This window comes from Eubalaena glacialis, chromosome X, assembly GCF_028564815.1.
Source record: "Eubalaena glacialis isolate mEubGla1 chromosome X, mEubGla1.1.hap2.+ XY, whole genome shotgun sequence".
Lineage (NCBI taxonomy): Eukaryota > Metazoa > Chordata > Mammalia > Artiodactyla > Balaenidae > Eubalaena > Eubalaena glacialis.
In genome coordinates this window covers 118,186,355-118,202,177 of record NC_083736.1, presented here as the reverse complement: position 1 = coordinate 118,202,177, position 15,823 = coordinate 118,186,355, and the positions used below count along the sequence as shown (strand labels likewise).

At 50.1% G+C, this 15,823-nt stretch overlaps 1 protein-coding gene across 1 annotated transcript; it reads right to left on the bottom strand.

Annotated features, from left to right (window-relative positions):
* Nucleotides 1-4,723: 4,723 nt before the first annotated feature.
* Nucleotides 4,724-14,491, bottom strand: RAB33A (RAB33A, member RAS oncogene family). The gene is made up of 2 exons (XM_061178972.1): nt 14,130-14,491; nt 4,724-5,257 (listed from the first exon to the last, which is right to left on the bottom strand). Exons 1-2 carry the CDS (start codon nt 14,385-14,387, stop codon nt 4,802-4,804), a joined length of 714 nt encoding a protein of 237 aa, XP_061034955.1. The 5' UTR covers nt 14,388-14,491; the 3' UTR covers nt 4,724-4,801.
* Nucleotides 14,492-15,823: the final 1,332 nt, after the last annotated feature.

Genomic DNA, 15,823 nt, shown 5'->3' with positions numbered 1-15,823 from the left:
GGGGGGGAGAGAGAAAGACCTGGAGGCACATCAGAATCAGCTATGGATATTTAAAAAAAAATAAATCCCTGGGCCTTGCCCCCAGATCTAGTAGATCAGAATGTCCAGGCTGGTGCCCCAGGAATCTATACTTTAACACGGTGCCAACGGATTTCATTCAGTCAGATGTGAACCGGCGTTTGGGAACTGCTAATCTAGGGCAATCTCTGGTGTTCACATCTCAGTTCTGCTGCTGCAGCTCCAGCCCTTAGGGACATGGACAGTCATGGAGTCAGAACTAGGTGTGAAACCGGTGGGGCCTAGGCCAGCCCTTCCAGAGGGAGCAAGGCCCCTCCCAGTGAGGGGATGAGGGATGGTGGGTGGAGGGAGGTCTCTATAAGTTAAGGCAGCAACTCTGTCCCTTCAGATGTTATAACAGAATAATCACTGACCCCTCTCTGCATCTGCCGCTCAAAGTTGCAGGAGAAGCTAAGCCTTGCTTTCCAGGGAGCTCTCAGCACGTCTCCAAGCCCTCCATCCCAGCCCCGCATGTACACAGGGTGGGCGGCAGTCAGCTACACTTGGGGGGTGGGCTTCTCCAGCTATTCCGGGCTGGGCCTCCCTCCCCAGCACCGCTCCAGGTGGCGGTGCTCAGAGAAGCATTTGGTCTTGGTCTCTCTGACTGAAGGACCCTGCTGAGACAGTTCTCAGCCACACTGAACTCAGCCAGAGCCAGTCCTCAGGCTGAATCGGGGGCCTGAGCAAATGCTCCGATATTGGGGGAAGGGTGGTGCTGGGGATCCCAGTGACAGGATCCTACAGCCCCCAAAGGCTGAGCTGCGGAGTCCGGCTGGCTGTGTGGTTCCTAGCTATTGTCCAAGCCAAGGACATCTCAGGGACTCCTTTGGCCCGGAGCTGACACTTCTTCTGTCAGCCACTTGGGTTTCCTGGAGGATGTGGTCAGGGGTGTCCCATTCAGGGAGGAATGTCCCTGTCTGGCCTCCCGGATATTGAGTGGCCTCCTGGTCAAGCCTCCATGGGTCAGGGGCACTGGCTGGAGCAAACCTTCAATCCCTGCAAGGGGAGAAATCCTGGGGCTTGGAACCAGCTGGAAAGACAGTATAATATCATAGAAAGACCCTAGACTTGAAGTAAGACAAATTTCCCTTCACCACTTACTACCTTGGACAGGTCAGCACCCATATTCTTATCTGTAAAATGGAAGGCATTATCCCTACCTCACAGGGTTGAAGGAAGATTAAATGAGCTAGTGAAAGAATATAAAGTGTTTTAGCACAGGGTCTGGTATCCAATAGGCATTGAAATGTTCGTAGTTATTTCTCCAGGTCCTGTCTCTGTAGCACAGTTGAAGACTCAAGGGTACAGGTCTGGAAGGTGAAGGGGGGCTGTAGAGGGGAAATACTGGCCATCATGGATCGTTCCAGAGCTTTACTGAGGCTGAATGAGGAGCCCGCATCTCTTGAAGCCCCCTGCTTCTCACCACCCTCACAGCAACAAGGGTGTCACCGTTCTCTGGCCTCCTGAGTCCCCTTCCTCTGGGCGCACTCTGGGAACAGCCCATTCCCATGTCCTCTTGCTCGGTCTGTGGGAGGCCTGGGGGCCACCATGCCACCCTGCTGCTGCCAGCAGGAAGTTCTGGGGCTGGGAGACTGGATGGAGCCCAGAGCTTCTCAGGATTCCTGGGGCCACAGTGGGGAACCCCCTGACTTCTTGGCTGTCCCCAGGTGCCTGAACAAGAGCAATGTCATCCTACAGGAAGGGACAGGATTGGGCAGGTGAGCTGCAGAAGATACAGGCAGGTAGGATTGGTGAGTGCCTGCTTTTGGCAGCAAAACTACCAGAGCCTTGGCGGTACCAATTACCAAAAGGTAATTGTCTGGGGGCAGTTTTCAGAGTCTGGAATTTAAGGTGGGGACCAGCCAGCGCGGAAGGGACAGCCCTGAGGCCCACACTCAGGAGGCACCCGGGAAGGCTGCCCATTCCTCTCAGAGGAGCTAAGAAAAGTGGAGGCTTTTCCCTCTTGCCGGTCAGTAAACCTGCTGAATCTTCCCAAAGGTTACTAAATCTAGATGATGCTAAGACCTTCCACTGGCTTCCCACTGCACTTAAATAAACCGACATTCTCCTCCCTGCTTGCTCAGCCACACCAGCCCCCTTTCTGTTCCTCAAATGCACCAACCTTACCCCTGCCTCAGGGCCTTGGTATCTGCTGTTTCCTCTGCTTGGGGTTCTTTTTCCTCACAGCTGGTTGCTTTCTTTCATTTAGGTTTCAGCTCAGATGTTCTCTCTTCAAAGATGCCTCTTGTGACCACTCTATCTAATATGTTGCCCTCCCCCCACCTCCCGCACTTTCTGTCCATTTACCCCATTTTACGGCCCTTAGAGTCCTTATCACTCTCTCAAACGATCTCATTTATATATCTCATTTCTTGTTTAGTGTCTGTCTCCTTTATGAGAGTAGGATTTTATTTTGTTCACCTATGTATCCCCGGGGCCTAGAACAGTGGCACACAGTAGGTGCTCAGTAAACGTTTGTTGAATGCCTGAAAGGTGTCAGAGGCAAGCCTGGTCAGAGGACTTGGAATGTTGTCATCTTGACCCTGTTAAAGCAGAAAAGGGCGTGACCAAGGCGGGCCGGGACCTGGACTAAAATGCATCCATTAGGATGGACAAGTGTCCCCGCAGCCACTGAGAGGTGGCCCGGCCCTGCAGCCAGGTCACAAGAGCCAAAAGATGCCACAACAGTAGTCCGTATCCTGGGCAAGAAGTCGGCATCTGAAGCCTGAGACAAGGTCCTGGGGTATTCCATCGGGGAGAAGCACAGCGACAGGGGCTTCAGCGGGCAGTTCACCAATAGACAACAGGACCCCAGCCCCTCGGGTGAGAGTCAGGGGCAGGACGTTGGGTGGGGACAACCGGTCAGAAAACACAGCCTTAACTGGGGGGTACTAAGAAGACTCCAAAAACCAGGATCCAGGCAGAAACAAAGTGATGAGAACCAGACTGGCAGCTGGGCTGAGGCTGAGAGCAGGCGGGAGTGGGGTTGGGCAGGGAAGTAGTCAGTGAGGGATGCAGGAGCAGACAGGCTGTTTGGGTGGGAAGCACGTCTGTTACCCTTTGCTGTCAGGGGCAGGGCCAGAGCTGCGTTTGCCTATCAGAGGACAGTGCTCAGGGGCTATCTGTCTGGGACCCCCTCCCCTCCTCTTGGGCTTCCAACAAGAGGGCTGCCTTTAGGAGCACCCCCAAGCAAAGAAATCTACCTGGGGCTGTTGTACAGTAGATACGCCCTCAGAGCCACTTTTAGTTTCTTTAACCATCCGACAAGGAGCTTTCACATCCATAGGACCAGATGTACAAGAAATACCTACAGGACTTCTGCTGGAGAGCCACCAGAAGTTCCCATTGGCTCAAAAAGCAATAAACTGTCCTGCCTGAGGCATGGGCCTCCCCAGCCTTGGCTCCGCACTAGGGCTGCTCAGCTGTCAGTGGGCCAGACTCCTAGTTGTCCTCCTGCTCAAGCCCCAGGGTCATTCCTGCCTCCCTACTTATGCCCACTCCCCTCCTCTTTACCAATCCAAATATTACACTTTATTCAACAACCAGAATAAGTTCAGTGATTTTTTTGGTGACTCCTCCCTGACGCTGAGTATATGATGCTCTCAATTTCCATAGCACAGTCTTGCCCTTGGTAATATTCTTGTCTAATTTTTGTTCCCAAGTAGTTTCAGTGTGTACGTTGTTCTCACAACTAAATCAGAGGGTCTTGGAACGTAGGGGCTGAATCCTCCTGTTACATTTCTTCCAGCAAAGATCTGGGGGCATCATAGACCTATGTTAGCTTGAACCCTGCCCTCTTCAAGAAAGGGCAGGGGGAAAGAAATACTTTTGGTATCAGGGGCTGCTTGGTGAAAAATGGGGAAGCAGGAGCTAACGGCGTTGGAAGGAACTGGGCCTGTTGGGCAACCTATATATATATATATATATATATTTTTTTTTTTTTTTTTAATATATATAAATTTATTTATTTATTTATTTATGGCTGTGTTGGGTCTTCGTTTCTGTGCGAGGGCTTTCTCTAGTTGCGGCAAGTGGGGGCCACTCTTCATCGCGGTGCGCGGGCCTCTCACTATCGCGGCCTCTCTTGTTGCGGATCACAGGCTCCAGACGCGCAGGCTCAGTAGTTGTGGCTCATGGGCCTAGTTGCTCCACGGCATGTGGGATCTTCCCAGACCGGGGCTCGAACCCGTGTCCCCTGCATTAGCAGGCAGATTCTCAACCACTGCGCCACCAGGGAAGCCTGGGCAACCTGTATTTTTATTTTTAAATTTTGGGAAATAAGAAGAGAGCAGCCTACTCTCGACATCCAAGGAACCTAGGAAATAATGATGAGTCAATGTCTCCTTTCAAAACTTCTCTATCCCTCCGCCTGCACTGGCTCTCTAGAACCACATACCTGTCCTGTATTCCACCCCCTCCGGGTGTTTCTGCCCACTGATGACATCATGTGAGAGAATGAATTAGTCCTGAAGAAGTGACTCAAAGGATGAGCATTTCAGGCAGCGTAGAAGGCTGGTAGGGAGTGTGCCTTTCTAGTAGGGCGAGCTGCCTCTTCTACTCATCACAATCAGAAATGTCTTCTTGGAGGAAAGCAAGACATGAAGGCATATGATAATCTATACAAATTTTATTTTAATATCAATTTGTATGGAAACAAGCAGGTGTCAGTGTTACACAGGCACGGAAAAAAGGGAAAGAAAAAAACCTCCAGTGATAATTGCTCTTGTATTTACACCATTTGGTTTCAGCAGGGACAGGAAGTTTTACTGTTAGCTTCCTGTGGGAACTCCAGTTTCTGCACCTTCCCCTGCTGCCTCTCAGCATCACGATAGAGCAGGGATTTCTGAGCCTTCAATCGGCAAGCCAGGCACATGAAAATTGACTCCACGTTCTGGCTCTCTTTGGGGTCCTTGGCCGATGTCTCAAATAAGAGCATGTTGTGGGCATCGGCAAATTTCAGGGCTAAGTTGGAGGGCACCTGGATCTGTTCCCTCAAGTCACACTTGTTGCCCACAAGCACTTTCGGGACTAGTGGAGGCACGGCATGCCCATTGCATTCTTGGATCCACATTTTGAGGTTGGTGAAGGATGTCATCTTGGTGACGTCATAGACAAAGACCACGGCATGCACATTGCGGTAGTAATGCTCGACCATGCTTTTTCGGAAGCGTTCCTGACCGGCGGTGTCCCACACCTGAACCTGGAAGATACAAAGACCCGTATTTGGAGTTAGAAAACGAAACATGAACAGATAGGAGAAAACATGGTTCTGTGGCATTATAAAAATGAGGTGACAAGCCCTGACACAGGAAGTGGTTCTTCGACAAATTGGCAGAATGGACTTATCAACATATAGAGAGAAGTTTCTTTCAGGGTTTATTAAGTCTTTCTTAAGGTTTTTCGTTGAAAAACTGGAATGTAAATCGGTCAACTTTCCTGGAGGGCAATTTGGCAATATTATCAAAAACCTTAAAAATGTACAAAACTCTTAGAGCCTAGAATCCCACTTCCAGAAATCTATACAAAAGAAATAGCAGATAACGTAAATAAGTACTTGGGATATAATATACAGCATGATGACCATAGTTACCACTGCTGTATAATATATATGAAAGTTGTTAAGAGAATAAATCGTAAGAATTCTCATCACAAGGAAAAACTGTTTCTTTTTTTGGCTTTTTCTTTTTATTGTATCTGTATGAGATGATGGGTGCTCACTAAACTTACTGTGGTAATTATTTCACAATATATGTAACTCAAACCATTATGCTGCACACCTTAACCTTATACAGTGATGTACGTCAATTATATCTCAATAAAACGGGGGGGAGCAAAAAAAGAAAAAAAGAGATATGTGGTCAAAATTCTGCACAAAGATCTTAATCACTTAAAAAAAAAACAACAACAACAGGAAACAACCTAAATGTTCACTAGGAGAGGAGCAGCTAAAATGTATGTATTGGGTTGGCCAAAAATTTCGTTTGGGGTTTTCCATATGATGTTATGAAAAACCTGAAGGAACTTTTTGGCCAACCCAATATATATCTATACAATGGGCTATTATGCAGCCATTAAAATAACCTTTTCATAGAATAAATGGTGTAGAAAATGCTCATAAAATATAAGTAAGTGAAAAAAGTAGGAAACAAAATTTTTCATATGCTATGGTCCCAATTTTTTTAACAAAAGTTAAACATAGACAAATGCATAGGACTGGAAGTGTATATGCCAGGACATTAATGGTTATTTATGAACAGTGGAACTTAGGTGATATTTAGTTTCTTCTTTTTTTTTCTATTTTCCAAATTTTCTACTGCATGCATACATCACTTTGGTTTTTTTTTGTTTGGTTTGGTTTGGTTTGGTTTTTTTTTTTTTATGACTTTTTAAAGAAAACAAAGTTAGTGTTAAAATCTCACTGTGTGGCTCAATTTATTTTAAGTTCATTTCTATGTTATGTAAAAGGTAATTTAGCTCACTGGATTTTTCTTCTGCATCTCAGCTTTTGGGATAAGGCCAATCAGTAACATATGTAAAGATACAACTCCCAGGGGATACTCTGGAGTCTAAACACATTCAGCCCAATCTATCTCCCGTTATACATCCAAAGTCTTGGACAAGAGAAATCATGCTGAGAACGACGGTCCCAAGGCCTTATACAGTTCTCAGTTATGAAAGAAAATGTGATTATGGTCACTAATTGACTACTATGGTTCTTAAAACGAAGTATAGCCTTTATTTGGAGTTAGCAGTCAGTAAGTATAATCTAGTAAATATAATTAAATCTCTTTGCTGAATGAATGAAGATCTTACAGGGCCCCAGAGTCATCATTGTGAACATCAGTTTTCATTGTCCAGGCCTCCCTTCATCTCCTCAATGGAGATGGCCGCCATGTTCCTTTGGCATGACATTCGAATTCATCTCCTTCTTCTATTTAGATTTCCATGTCTCTTAGACTCTCCTCTCCTCACTCCTGGACTACAGCAAAGTCTTTTGGATTCTAGACGTCTCCACTCCAGTGCCTCTTGCATACTGCTTTCAAACTAGCCTTCCTAAATCCCTGCTTGTATCAGCATGTCATCCTCCTCTTCCGCCAATTCCGATAGCCCTCTACTGCATGTGGCATCAAAATGGAAACATTTCTGTCTGCCATAATCGGACCCCACCCAACCTGGTTCCCAACTCCTCAGCTGCACCTGCTTCATTCTCTCCTGTGTACCTTTGGTGGTTGCGCCCTCATCGCTCTACCCAAAGCTCACCCGTTCTTCCAGGCTCGGCTCACACTGCACCTTCTTCCTAAAACCTTCTCCAACTTTTCTTCAATTCTCTTTCCTTAGGCATTCCTCTCGCACTTTGAGTCTGCACCACACCATTTAGAATATATTTATTTGTTCTCTAGTCGTTTCATCAGTGTTTTTGGCATCCCTCCAGCTAGACTGTAAGCAGTCTTTTTCTGCATCAGATCACTCGTCATCATGCTTGTCATCAAAATTGTCATCGTGATCAAAAAGCAGTATTGGCCTGAGCCAGCAAAACTACTGTCTGGCATCCTAGGTACCTGCCAAGGTGATTTCAGAGACAACATTCGGCTTTGGTTACCCAGAAAAACATAAGTCCTCAAAGGCTGATTTGCTTCGGCAAGCAGAGACAGAAGAGATTTTCATTTCTTCCACCTCTCTGGTGCTCTGAGCAGGAAGAAAGAGGACAGCAGGCCAGGAAAGGAATGGAGGTCAGTGGGAAGACAGCAGGTATCCTGCGAGAATATCATTACCACTTGGCTCCCACCCCCACCCTCCGGTAGTCGTAACTCTTGCCTCTGAGTAAGACTGAATGCCTACCAGCCCTCAGGCATGTGGCAGATGCTTTAACACCATGAGCTCAGGACTCTAAAAATACCTGCCACTAGCAGGAACGTGGGTGGGAGTGTATGAGGTGTTTGGGGCTCAGTAGTTTGGCTGTTTGGCTTTTCTATGGCTTCAGAATTATGCACGCTACCCAAGCTGCCAGAACTGCAGGGAGGGCCCTCTCTGCTGGAGACCTCCTTTGCCTTTCCAGTGCCTGGGGAGCCTTGAAGCTTTTATTCGGAGGCTCAGAATTTCAACGACTGCTCTCATTCCAACTCTTTAGAAACCCCACCCCAAGTTCTTTGCACCCCTGTCTGTGGTGAGAGGGGAGCCAGGAAGCTGGCTGCTCACAGCAGAGAATCAGAAGAGCCAATGCTGTGGCCTCAAGAGCCATCATGAAGGGAGAGCACGGCAGTCAGGCTCGCTGGAACACGACCGACCTCATTTTGTTTCTGGGTTTAGTGTCCCTGTCCTTCTCAGCATCCTCATAAACCCCTGGCCTCTGTCGGACAATGAAAGCATCTCCTCTCCCTTTGGCAGCTGGCACTCCCTCACCCAGTCCTCCCTTCCTGTGGGCACTGCATCTGACGCCTGCCCCTTAGCCACACACATGCCCCCAGGACCCTCTTTTCTCCCGAAGGGCCAGTGGGGTATAGTGGAGTCAAACCAACTAGGGTGCAAATCTCAACCCAATCACGTCCTACTAGTTAGGTGTCCTCAGTCAAGTTACTTTATCTTCAGCGTCCTCCTCTGGAAACTAAGGATAAACACAGCAATCTGGTAGCATTCCTCGTAAGTACAGGACACAGTGCCTAATACACTCCCGCTTCGTCCCTGGCCTGAAACCGCCACCATCAAGTCTGGCCAGACAGCTAATCGGGCTGGCGCTGTTGGAAACGCAGCAGTAGATGTGGAATTGGGAAAGCCGGGTTCTAGCCCCTCAGCTTTCTAGCTGAGTCAATGACCAGCCAAATGAAATAACATGCGAGGAAGAGCTTTTGCACAATATAAAGTGCTCTGCAAATATTAGCTGTTGCCATTGTCTCAGAGGGCCCATGAGCCCTGTCCTGGTAGCACTGCTCCTTGGATCCGTTGGTTCTCATCCTGGAAAGCGCAGAAAGCTTGGCTTCTTTTTTTGGCTGCACCGCACAGCACATGGGATCCTTCTGCCCCGACCAGGGATTGAACCTGTGTCCCCTGCATTGGAAGCGTGGAGTCTTAACCACTGGCTCGCCAGGGAAGTCCAACCTTGGCTTCTTGATGATGAGATAGAGCCAAGGCAAACACAGTCAGTGGGGAGGGGGAAGAGAGAGGAAGGCCAGCAACATGCCATGGGTGGCTGGGGGCAGGCCCAAAGTGACAGGGACTCTGAAGAGTCAAGGGGCACAGGGTGGGGAGCTGCCAAAGATAAATCTAGCCTTGTAAACCATTTTCCTGGGGCTACCGCTGCCTGAGCAGGCTTCGGCAAGTCCCTCCCCCCTGCACGTGCTCTTAGCTGACATGGGTATTTCTTATCCCTAGGGAACATATCTGGCGTCTTTCTACAGATAAGGCATGAATGTCCTTTTGTTGGAGGCTGGTGGAGCGGGGGTAGAAGTGGAAAAAGAGAGAAAATACATCTGTAACCTTTGGAGGATGCCCGAGTGGATGACGGGAAAAGTTTAAGATAAATCTTTCTTCAGCTAGCTGGCTGTCCCATCTGCGTCTAAGATACACCACGTTCACACACCAGGCTGACACAGAATGGCAAAGGAGGACGACAAAGAGAAACTCACCCACAGCAAGAGAGGCAGCAAGGGAGACAGAGAAACAACAAAACTGCTGGATAATTAACCATTCAGCTAACTGGCAGGAGATGGAAGCTCAGAAGCCCTAAGGAAGACATGATGTCATTCTGACTGCGGGCAGCTTCCGAGGGAACGCTTAGCTCAGCCACTCGGTAATGTAACACACGAAGGTGTTTTTCCAAGTGATCCGCGGAAGAAGAGAAATCCACAATCCTGAGCGGCACCTGCCCACAGCCTCGGCTGTCCTGCAGCGCGCCTGGTCTGGAGTGCTGGGGCAGAGGGGGTGCCCAGGCTATAGGAGGAACCCAACTGGACAGCAGGGGGTGCTTGCATGAAAATTTACAAGGAATGGCTCAAAAATTAGAACTGAGCCTCCCCTCTACTACCTGCCCACCCCCAAACACACACCCCAGTCGGCATTTTCCAATGCTTTAGACTGAGACAGGCGCAATATTTAGCTAAACCTGTAAGGTGACAGACACTTAATGGTCATTAAGGGAAGCTCCACCCTGCCTTTGGGGATTGGGGGAGGCCTCCATCCTTCCTAGGCTGATGTCAGGAAGGACTGTCAGCTTTCCCATATGATGTCTCACCATGTCCCTGTCACAGGTAACTTTGTGGGTTGGATGGACGATGGGGCTGGCCCAGAGTGGGGATTTACATGCTCTTCTAAGCCAAGCAGCATGGTGTGTGGAAAGAGCACCGAAAAGGGAATAGGAGACCTGAGTTGTAGGCCGGGCCCTGGGTGATCTTGAGCAAGTCACGCTCCCTCTCTGAGCCTCAGTTTCCTCTCTGTAAAATAAGGAAGTCAGATTAGAGATGCTCTAAGGTCTCTTCCATCTCTGAACATCCTCTGATTCTCATACCCAAGGTGAGACAGTCAAGGTGCAAAAAGTAAAACCCGGCTCAATGTCTGGGGTGCAGCTGAAGGTGACATCTTGAAGGCTCCTGGGTTCTGGGGCTGAAACCCTGGGCCCCTGGCCTAGAAGAGACCATAAGGCTGGTTGCCCGGCATGCCACCTCGCCCTGAGCACAATGCCCCCCAGCCAGATACTGCCCCGCTAGAGGAGAGAGCAGTAGGAAAGAGCATGAGCTCAGCATCTAGGTTGAAATCCTGGCCCTGTCACGGGGAAGGCAGGATAGTGAGATGGCGAAGTGCTTGGGCTCAAGAGTCAAAGACTGAAGCTCAGATCCACGTATCTTGGGGCAAATTATTTAATCTCTCTAACTTTGGTCTCCTTATCTCTAAAACAAGAATGGTAATAATAGTCCTAATTTCATAGGGTTGCTGAGAAGATCAAATAAGATAGTGCATGGAAAGTGCCTAGCCTGTGCTCTTTGTTTCTTCAATAAATAGAACTTGTTGTTGTTATTATGATTATTGCCTACTCGTTGTAGGCTTTTCTTGATGTTCTTGTGAACCAGGAAATACTGGATTATAAATCTTGTGAGGGCATGGGGGACACATTGATTGGAGACACCAAATGGGGCTTCAAGGCCCTAGGGATGGCCCTGGTTATTAAGACAGTAGCCCCAAATATGCTAAATTAGTCGTCCCCCTGCAGGGGTTGACAGTATGTGCCACCCTGGGACACAGGGGGGCAGCCCAGGAGAGGCCACACCCTACTCTTGAACTGAGAGAAGAGCTTGCTGAGACCTCTCTGCCACTCTCCTGTGAGCACTGGCATTTTAGAGCCTGACAGCCTTCTCTTGCTGGCTGTGGTCTAGGGCCACCTCAGCCTGGGGACTTTTCTCTCTTCCCCAAAAGCAGTCACCTCCTAGCGTGATTTTGGTACCTGTTCCTTGAGAAACTTCAGGCCAGCCAGAGTATGGGGCAAAATCATCTCCTATGGAGCTCATTTGCTAGCTGCCATTCTCTGCCATCTCCCCAAGGACATGCTGGTCTTGCCTGCCGGCTTGGGCCCTGAGCTTGCAGCAGCTTTGCCAGAGGCAGGGTCCCCATCCCGCTGCGCCCACACCCCACCCTGAGCTCCTTCAGAATCTGCACTCAGAGGGCTCCTCCATGAGCAGTGTCACAAGGTTTTGCCCTCTTGAAAATATCATCTTCCCAAAAAAGCCTGTGTTAAGCACTTATCTGCACGTGGTGCTGTGCTGGGCTCTGTTTCTAGTGAGTCACATTGTCACAGGCTCTGCCCTCTGGGAAAAAGTCCGGAATCTTTGGCAGAGACTGTAAAATCCAGTTTGATCAAGTACTGGGTGTTAGAAGGGAAGGAATCTTTGCAAAATTTCCCCAAGGCCATTGGGTAGTGACCCTCTTCCACTCGTTTTCACCTCCCACTTTCTGGCTTCCTCCTCTCCTCTCCCCCTGTTCTCCTTCCCTAGACTCCCAAACGCTTCCTTTTTCCTCCATCTAAATTTCAAGGGGACTTATTTCCCCCTCTCCTAAATCCAGAGGATTCGTTGGCTCAATGTGACACAATTTTAAACAAGCGATAGCATTAAATTCAAAAGGTTTTGAGGGTTTAAGAGCACATCCATAAGTACATTTCTATTTTGGATTTTAGAAGGCATGTTTTAGAAATGCCAGAGTCTTACAATGTTACATTAAAGAAGTCCTAGCCAAGCAGATATTGACAGAAGAGCCCTAGGAAAGGATGGAGACAGATACCTACTTTGACTTTTAAAAGGAAATGTAGCAATTCCCTCCAAAATGCGAGGGGCAAAAAAGATCACTGTTCCCAAACAGTGCCCTATCTTCCTGATCCTCGGTCTCAGTTGTTTTCAAGAGCACTCCCTTACCAATACTGAGCTGCCCATCTTCCTGACATCTAGTGCCTTGGCCTGGTCTCTGAAGCCATTTTAAAACACATTCATTTTAATAATGAAGGAGTCAGGAATCTTGTACAGTTTAGAGCATTGCACCATTCTCCTCAGTTACTCAGTCCTTCTCTCCACATCACTCAGAAGAGAGGCCCTGTGGTCATTGGGGCTGTTTACCCAGCAGGAGGGAGGGTTACCTTCACCCGAAAGTGTCCGACCATAGGCTCAAGAAAAGGTCAGCTGTGGGACTTCCCTGGTGGCACAGTGGTTAAGAGTCCAACTGCCAATGCAGGGTACATGAGTTCGAGCCCTGGTCCGGGAGGATCCCACATGCCACAGAGCAACTAAGCCAAATGCACCACGACTGCTGAGCCTGTGCTCTAGAGCCCGTGAGCCACAACTACTGAGCCTGCATGCCACAACTACTGAAGCCCACACGCCTAGAGCTGGTGCTCCACAAGAGAGGCCACCGCAATGAGAAGCCCGTGCACTGCAGGAAGAGCAGCTCCCGCTCGCCGCAACTAGAGAAAGCCCGCGCGCAGCAACAAAGCCTCAACTCAGCCAAAAATTAATTAATTAATTAATTAATTAATTAATTAATTAATTAAAAGACAAAAAGAATTAAGAAAAGGCCAGCTGTGGGTCTAAAGAAGTTGGTCTTTAGTGCCCAGTGCCTTCTGAGGTGGCTTTCCTGCCCATAACCCTGCCCCCTCTGCTCCTCTGACACATGAAGCTGCCCTTGCCACGTCCTCCCTCCCTCCATCCTCTGCACATTGAAATATTACTGTCCTATCGAGTTTCTACCTTTTCTGAACCAAAAGTGAGCACAAATGGTCAGACAAGAATATCTGTACTTAGCCTACTTGACAAACTAAAGAGAGGGGGGCACCAAGACACTTCCCTTAGCCCTCAGATAAGTTGCTCTGCATTTTTACAAAGGCCTGCTGAAGACAATACCAACAGAATGAGTAAAGGGCATTAGGTACCCAGACAAATAAAGAAGATATCATTTAAGGGGTACTTTCCAAAAGAACTAGTTTTATCTATTATGAAGTGTTGGCAGGTAACCCTGTCTCAATTTCTTTAAAAGGGCTCATGGCTTTGTGCCAGAAGCACCCCACACCACTCCTATTCCAAATCAGCCTTAAACTTAATTATAACTTGTAATTTAAAATAAAGCAGCTTCCATTCTCTATGGATTTCCATCTCCCCCCACCCCCGCAAGGCCTGGGGGCTTAGCCAAAGCAGGTTTTTGCAACCTATTGGCACCCACGAGGTAGAAGGGACCTCAAGATGTGTAAAGCGCTTTGGGATCCATCCCACAGACCAGGACGGAGATCCCTCATACCGCCCTCTGCCCACAGGTGCCGCTGCTCCCGGCTCAGGGTCAAGGATAGGATCAAACAGGCTTTTCCTACCGGGAGCTGTCAGGCAGGGGCAAAGGGCATGAATGCAACCACTCCCGCCTGCCCTCAAAAAACGGGTGAGGTGGGTACTGGGCCACTGAGAGAGGCGAAGGGGATGAGGACGTGCCGAGGGTCTTGGGCTCAGCAAGCGGCGACACAGCCACGCGCTGGACATTTACAACCACTAGAGCAACGCCTCTGGCAAGGCCCCCTCCCAGATCCCTCCCTTCCCGGACCTGACCGTCTGGATCACCTTGATCTTCTCGCCCTCGATTTCCACGGTCTTCTCCCTGAAGTCCACGCCGATGGTGGCCTCAGTCTTGTCCGGGAAGGTCCCCCCGCAGAAGCGGAAGGTCAGGCAGGTCTTGCCCACGTTGGAGTCCCCAATCACGATGATTTTGAAGATGCGAATCTGCACGTACTGGTCCAGCGACGAGTCCAGCTCCAGGGACGCCAGGCCAGCGGCCGAGGCGGGCTGCAAGTTCCCATGGCCCAGGATGGGCTGCGCCATCTCCCCCGGACCGGACCCGGGCCCCAACCCCCCTCGAGGGCTCCACACAAAGAAAACGGCCACGTTAGTGCGCTCGAGGCGAGAGAGCTTTGTGCGTGTGTGTATATGTGTGTGTGTGTGCGTGCGTGTCTGTATCCGCGCGCGTGTGTGCGTGCGCCAGCAACGTGTGCGCGCGCGCGCGTGAAGGGGGTGCCTCTCACCCGAGCCCCCCCCTCCTCCAGCGCACCCTCCTAGCAGCTCTGAGACAGCGACACAAAAGCCAGGGAGGGGAGGAGAGATGGAGGAGAGTGGGCAAGCGTTCTCCTTGCGCCTGTGCGCTGGGACGGGACGCTCGGGCGTGCGATCCTACCGCGCTCCCCAGGCCGCCGCTGCCGCCACCGCACCTTCGCCTAGACCCTCCCCTGCCTGGACTCCAGGGACACACCGGAGGGAGGAAGCCTAAGGAGGAAAGTGTGGGTGGGGAGAGCCGCACACACCACCCCAGGATGGTCTTCCTTTCTCCTTGCCCCCATTTATTTTATAGGTTTATAGGTTTCGGGCTCCCCACCCCCACTTTCTTGGAGCGCACGGGGTCAGCGGGCACAGCTGGGGAGGACAAAGAGAGCTGCACCCTCAGGCATCTCTGGAGCACCTCGGCCTTGGAGCGACACTACTCGGCGGGGGTGGGGTGCGGGGCGGAGATACCTCCTTCACCGCCTTCACCAAGCGGCCGGCAGCTGCGCCGCGCCTCCGCAGCCCCCTCCCAAGCCTTAGGATAAAGCGATGCTCTGTCTTATTGAGAAAGCAGGTGCGCTCGCGCGCCCCAAGGAGCCGGGGAGGGCGCTGCCAAGACACGCTGTGGGTTATGGGGGCCCGCGCAGCTGCGAGAGGTAGGCAGGGGCACGGGTGTGCGTGTGTAGGGGGAGTTAGTGTTTCTGTCACAGACTTGTCAGATGTAGGGGGGCGCGTGCCAGGCGCCAACCTCCCCTCATCACACCACGAGCACCCATCCTCTGAATGTTCAGGAGAGTGGCTCCCATTGGCTGCCGCAGTCGGTTGTGTTTGTCTGGCCAATGGGGAAGGCCCGCCACGGGAGAGGGCCGAACATGGGGTAGAAGAAGGGGGAAGCTGGTGGTGGCAGCTTCAGCAAAAGGGGACTTTGTTTCCGGGGCTAACCATTACAGGTCCAGGTGGAGGGATCTTGGGACATGGCATAAACCTCACAGTGTGTTGCATTCCCGAGCCCTCCCTATCATCATAAATCCTTCCAGGATGGTGGAGTTTCAAAAGGAATTAGAAACCCCTAGGAGCGTTCACCCCTCTGCAACTGAATGTAGAACAAAGTGGTTGGGTCTAATTTGCCAGAAGCCTAGGTTATGCTTGGAAGATGATAAATGAACAGAACTTTCTTACGGTGTTAGGGGGCAGCTTCCCAAGGCTTAATAAGCATAACACAT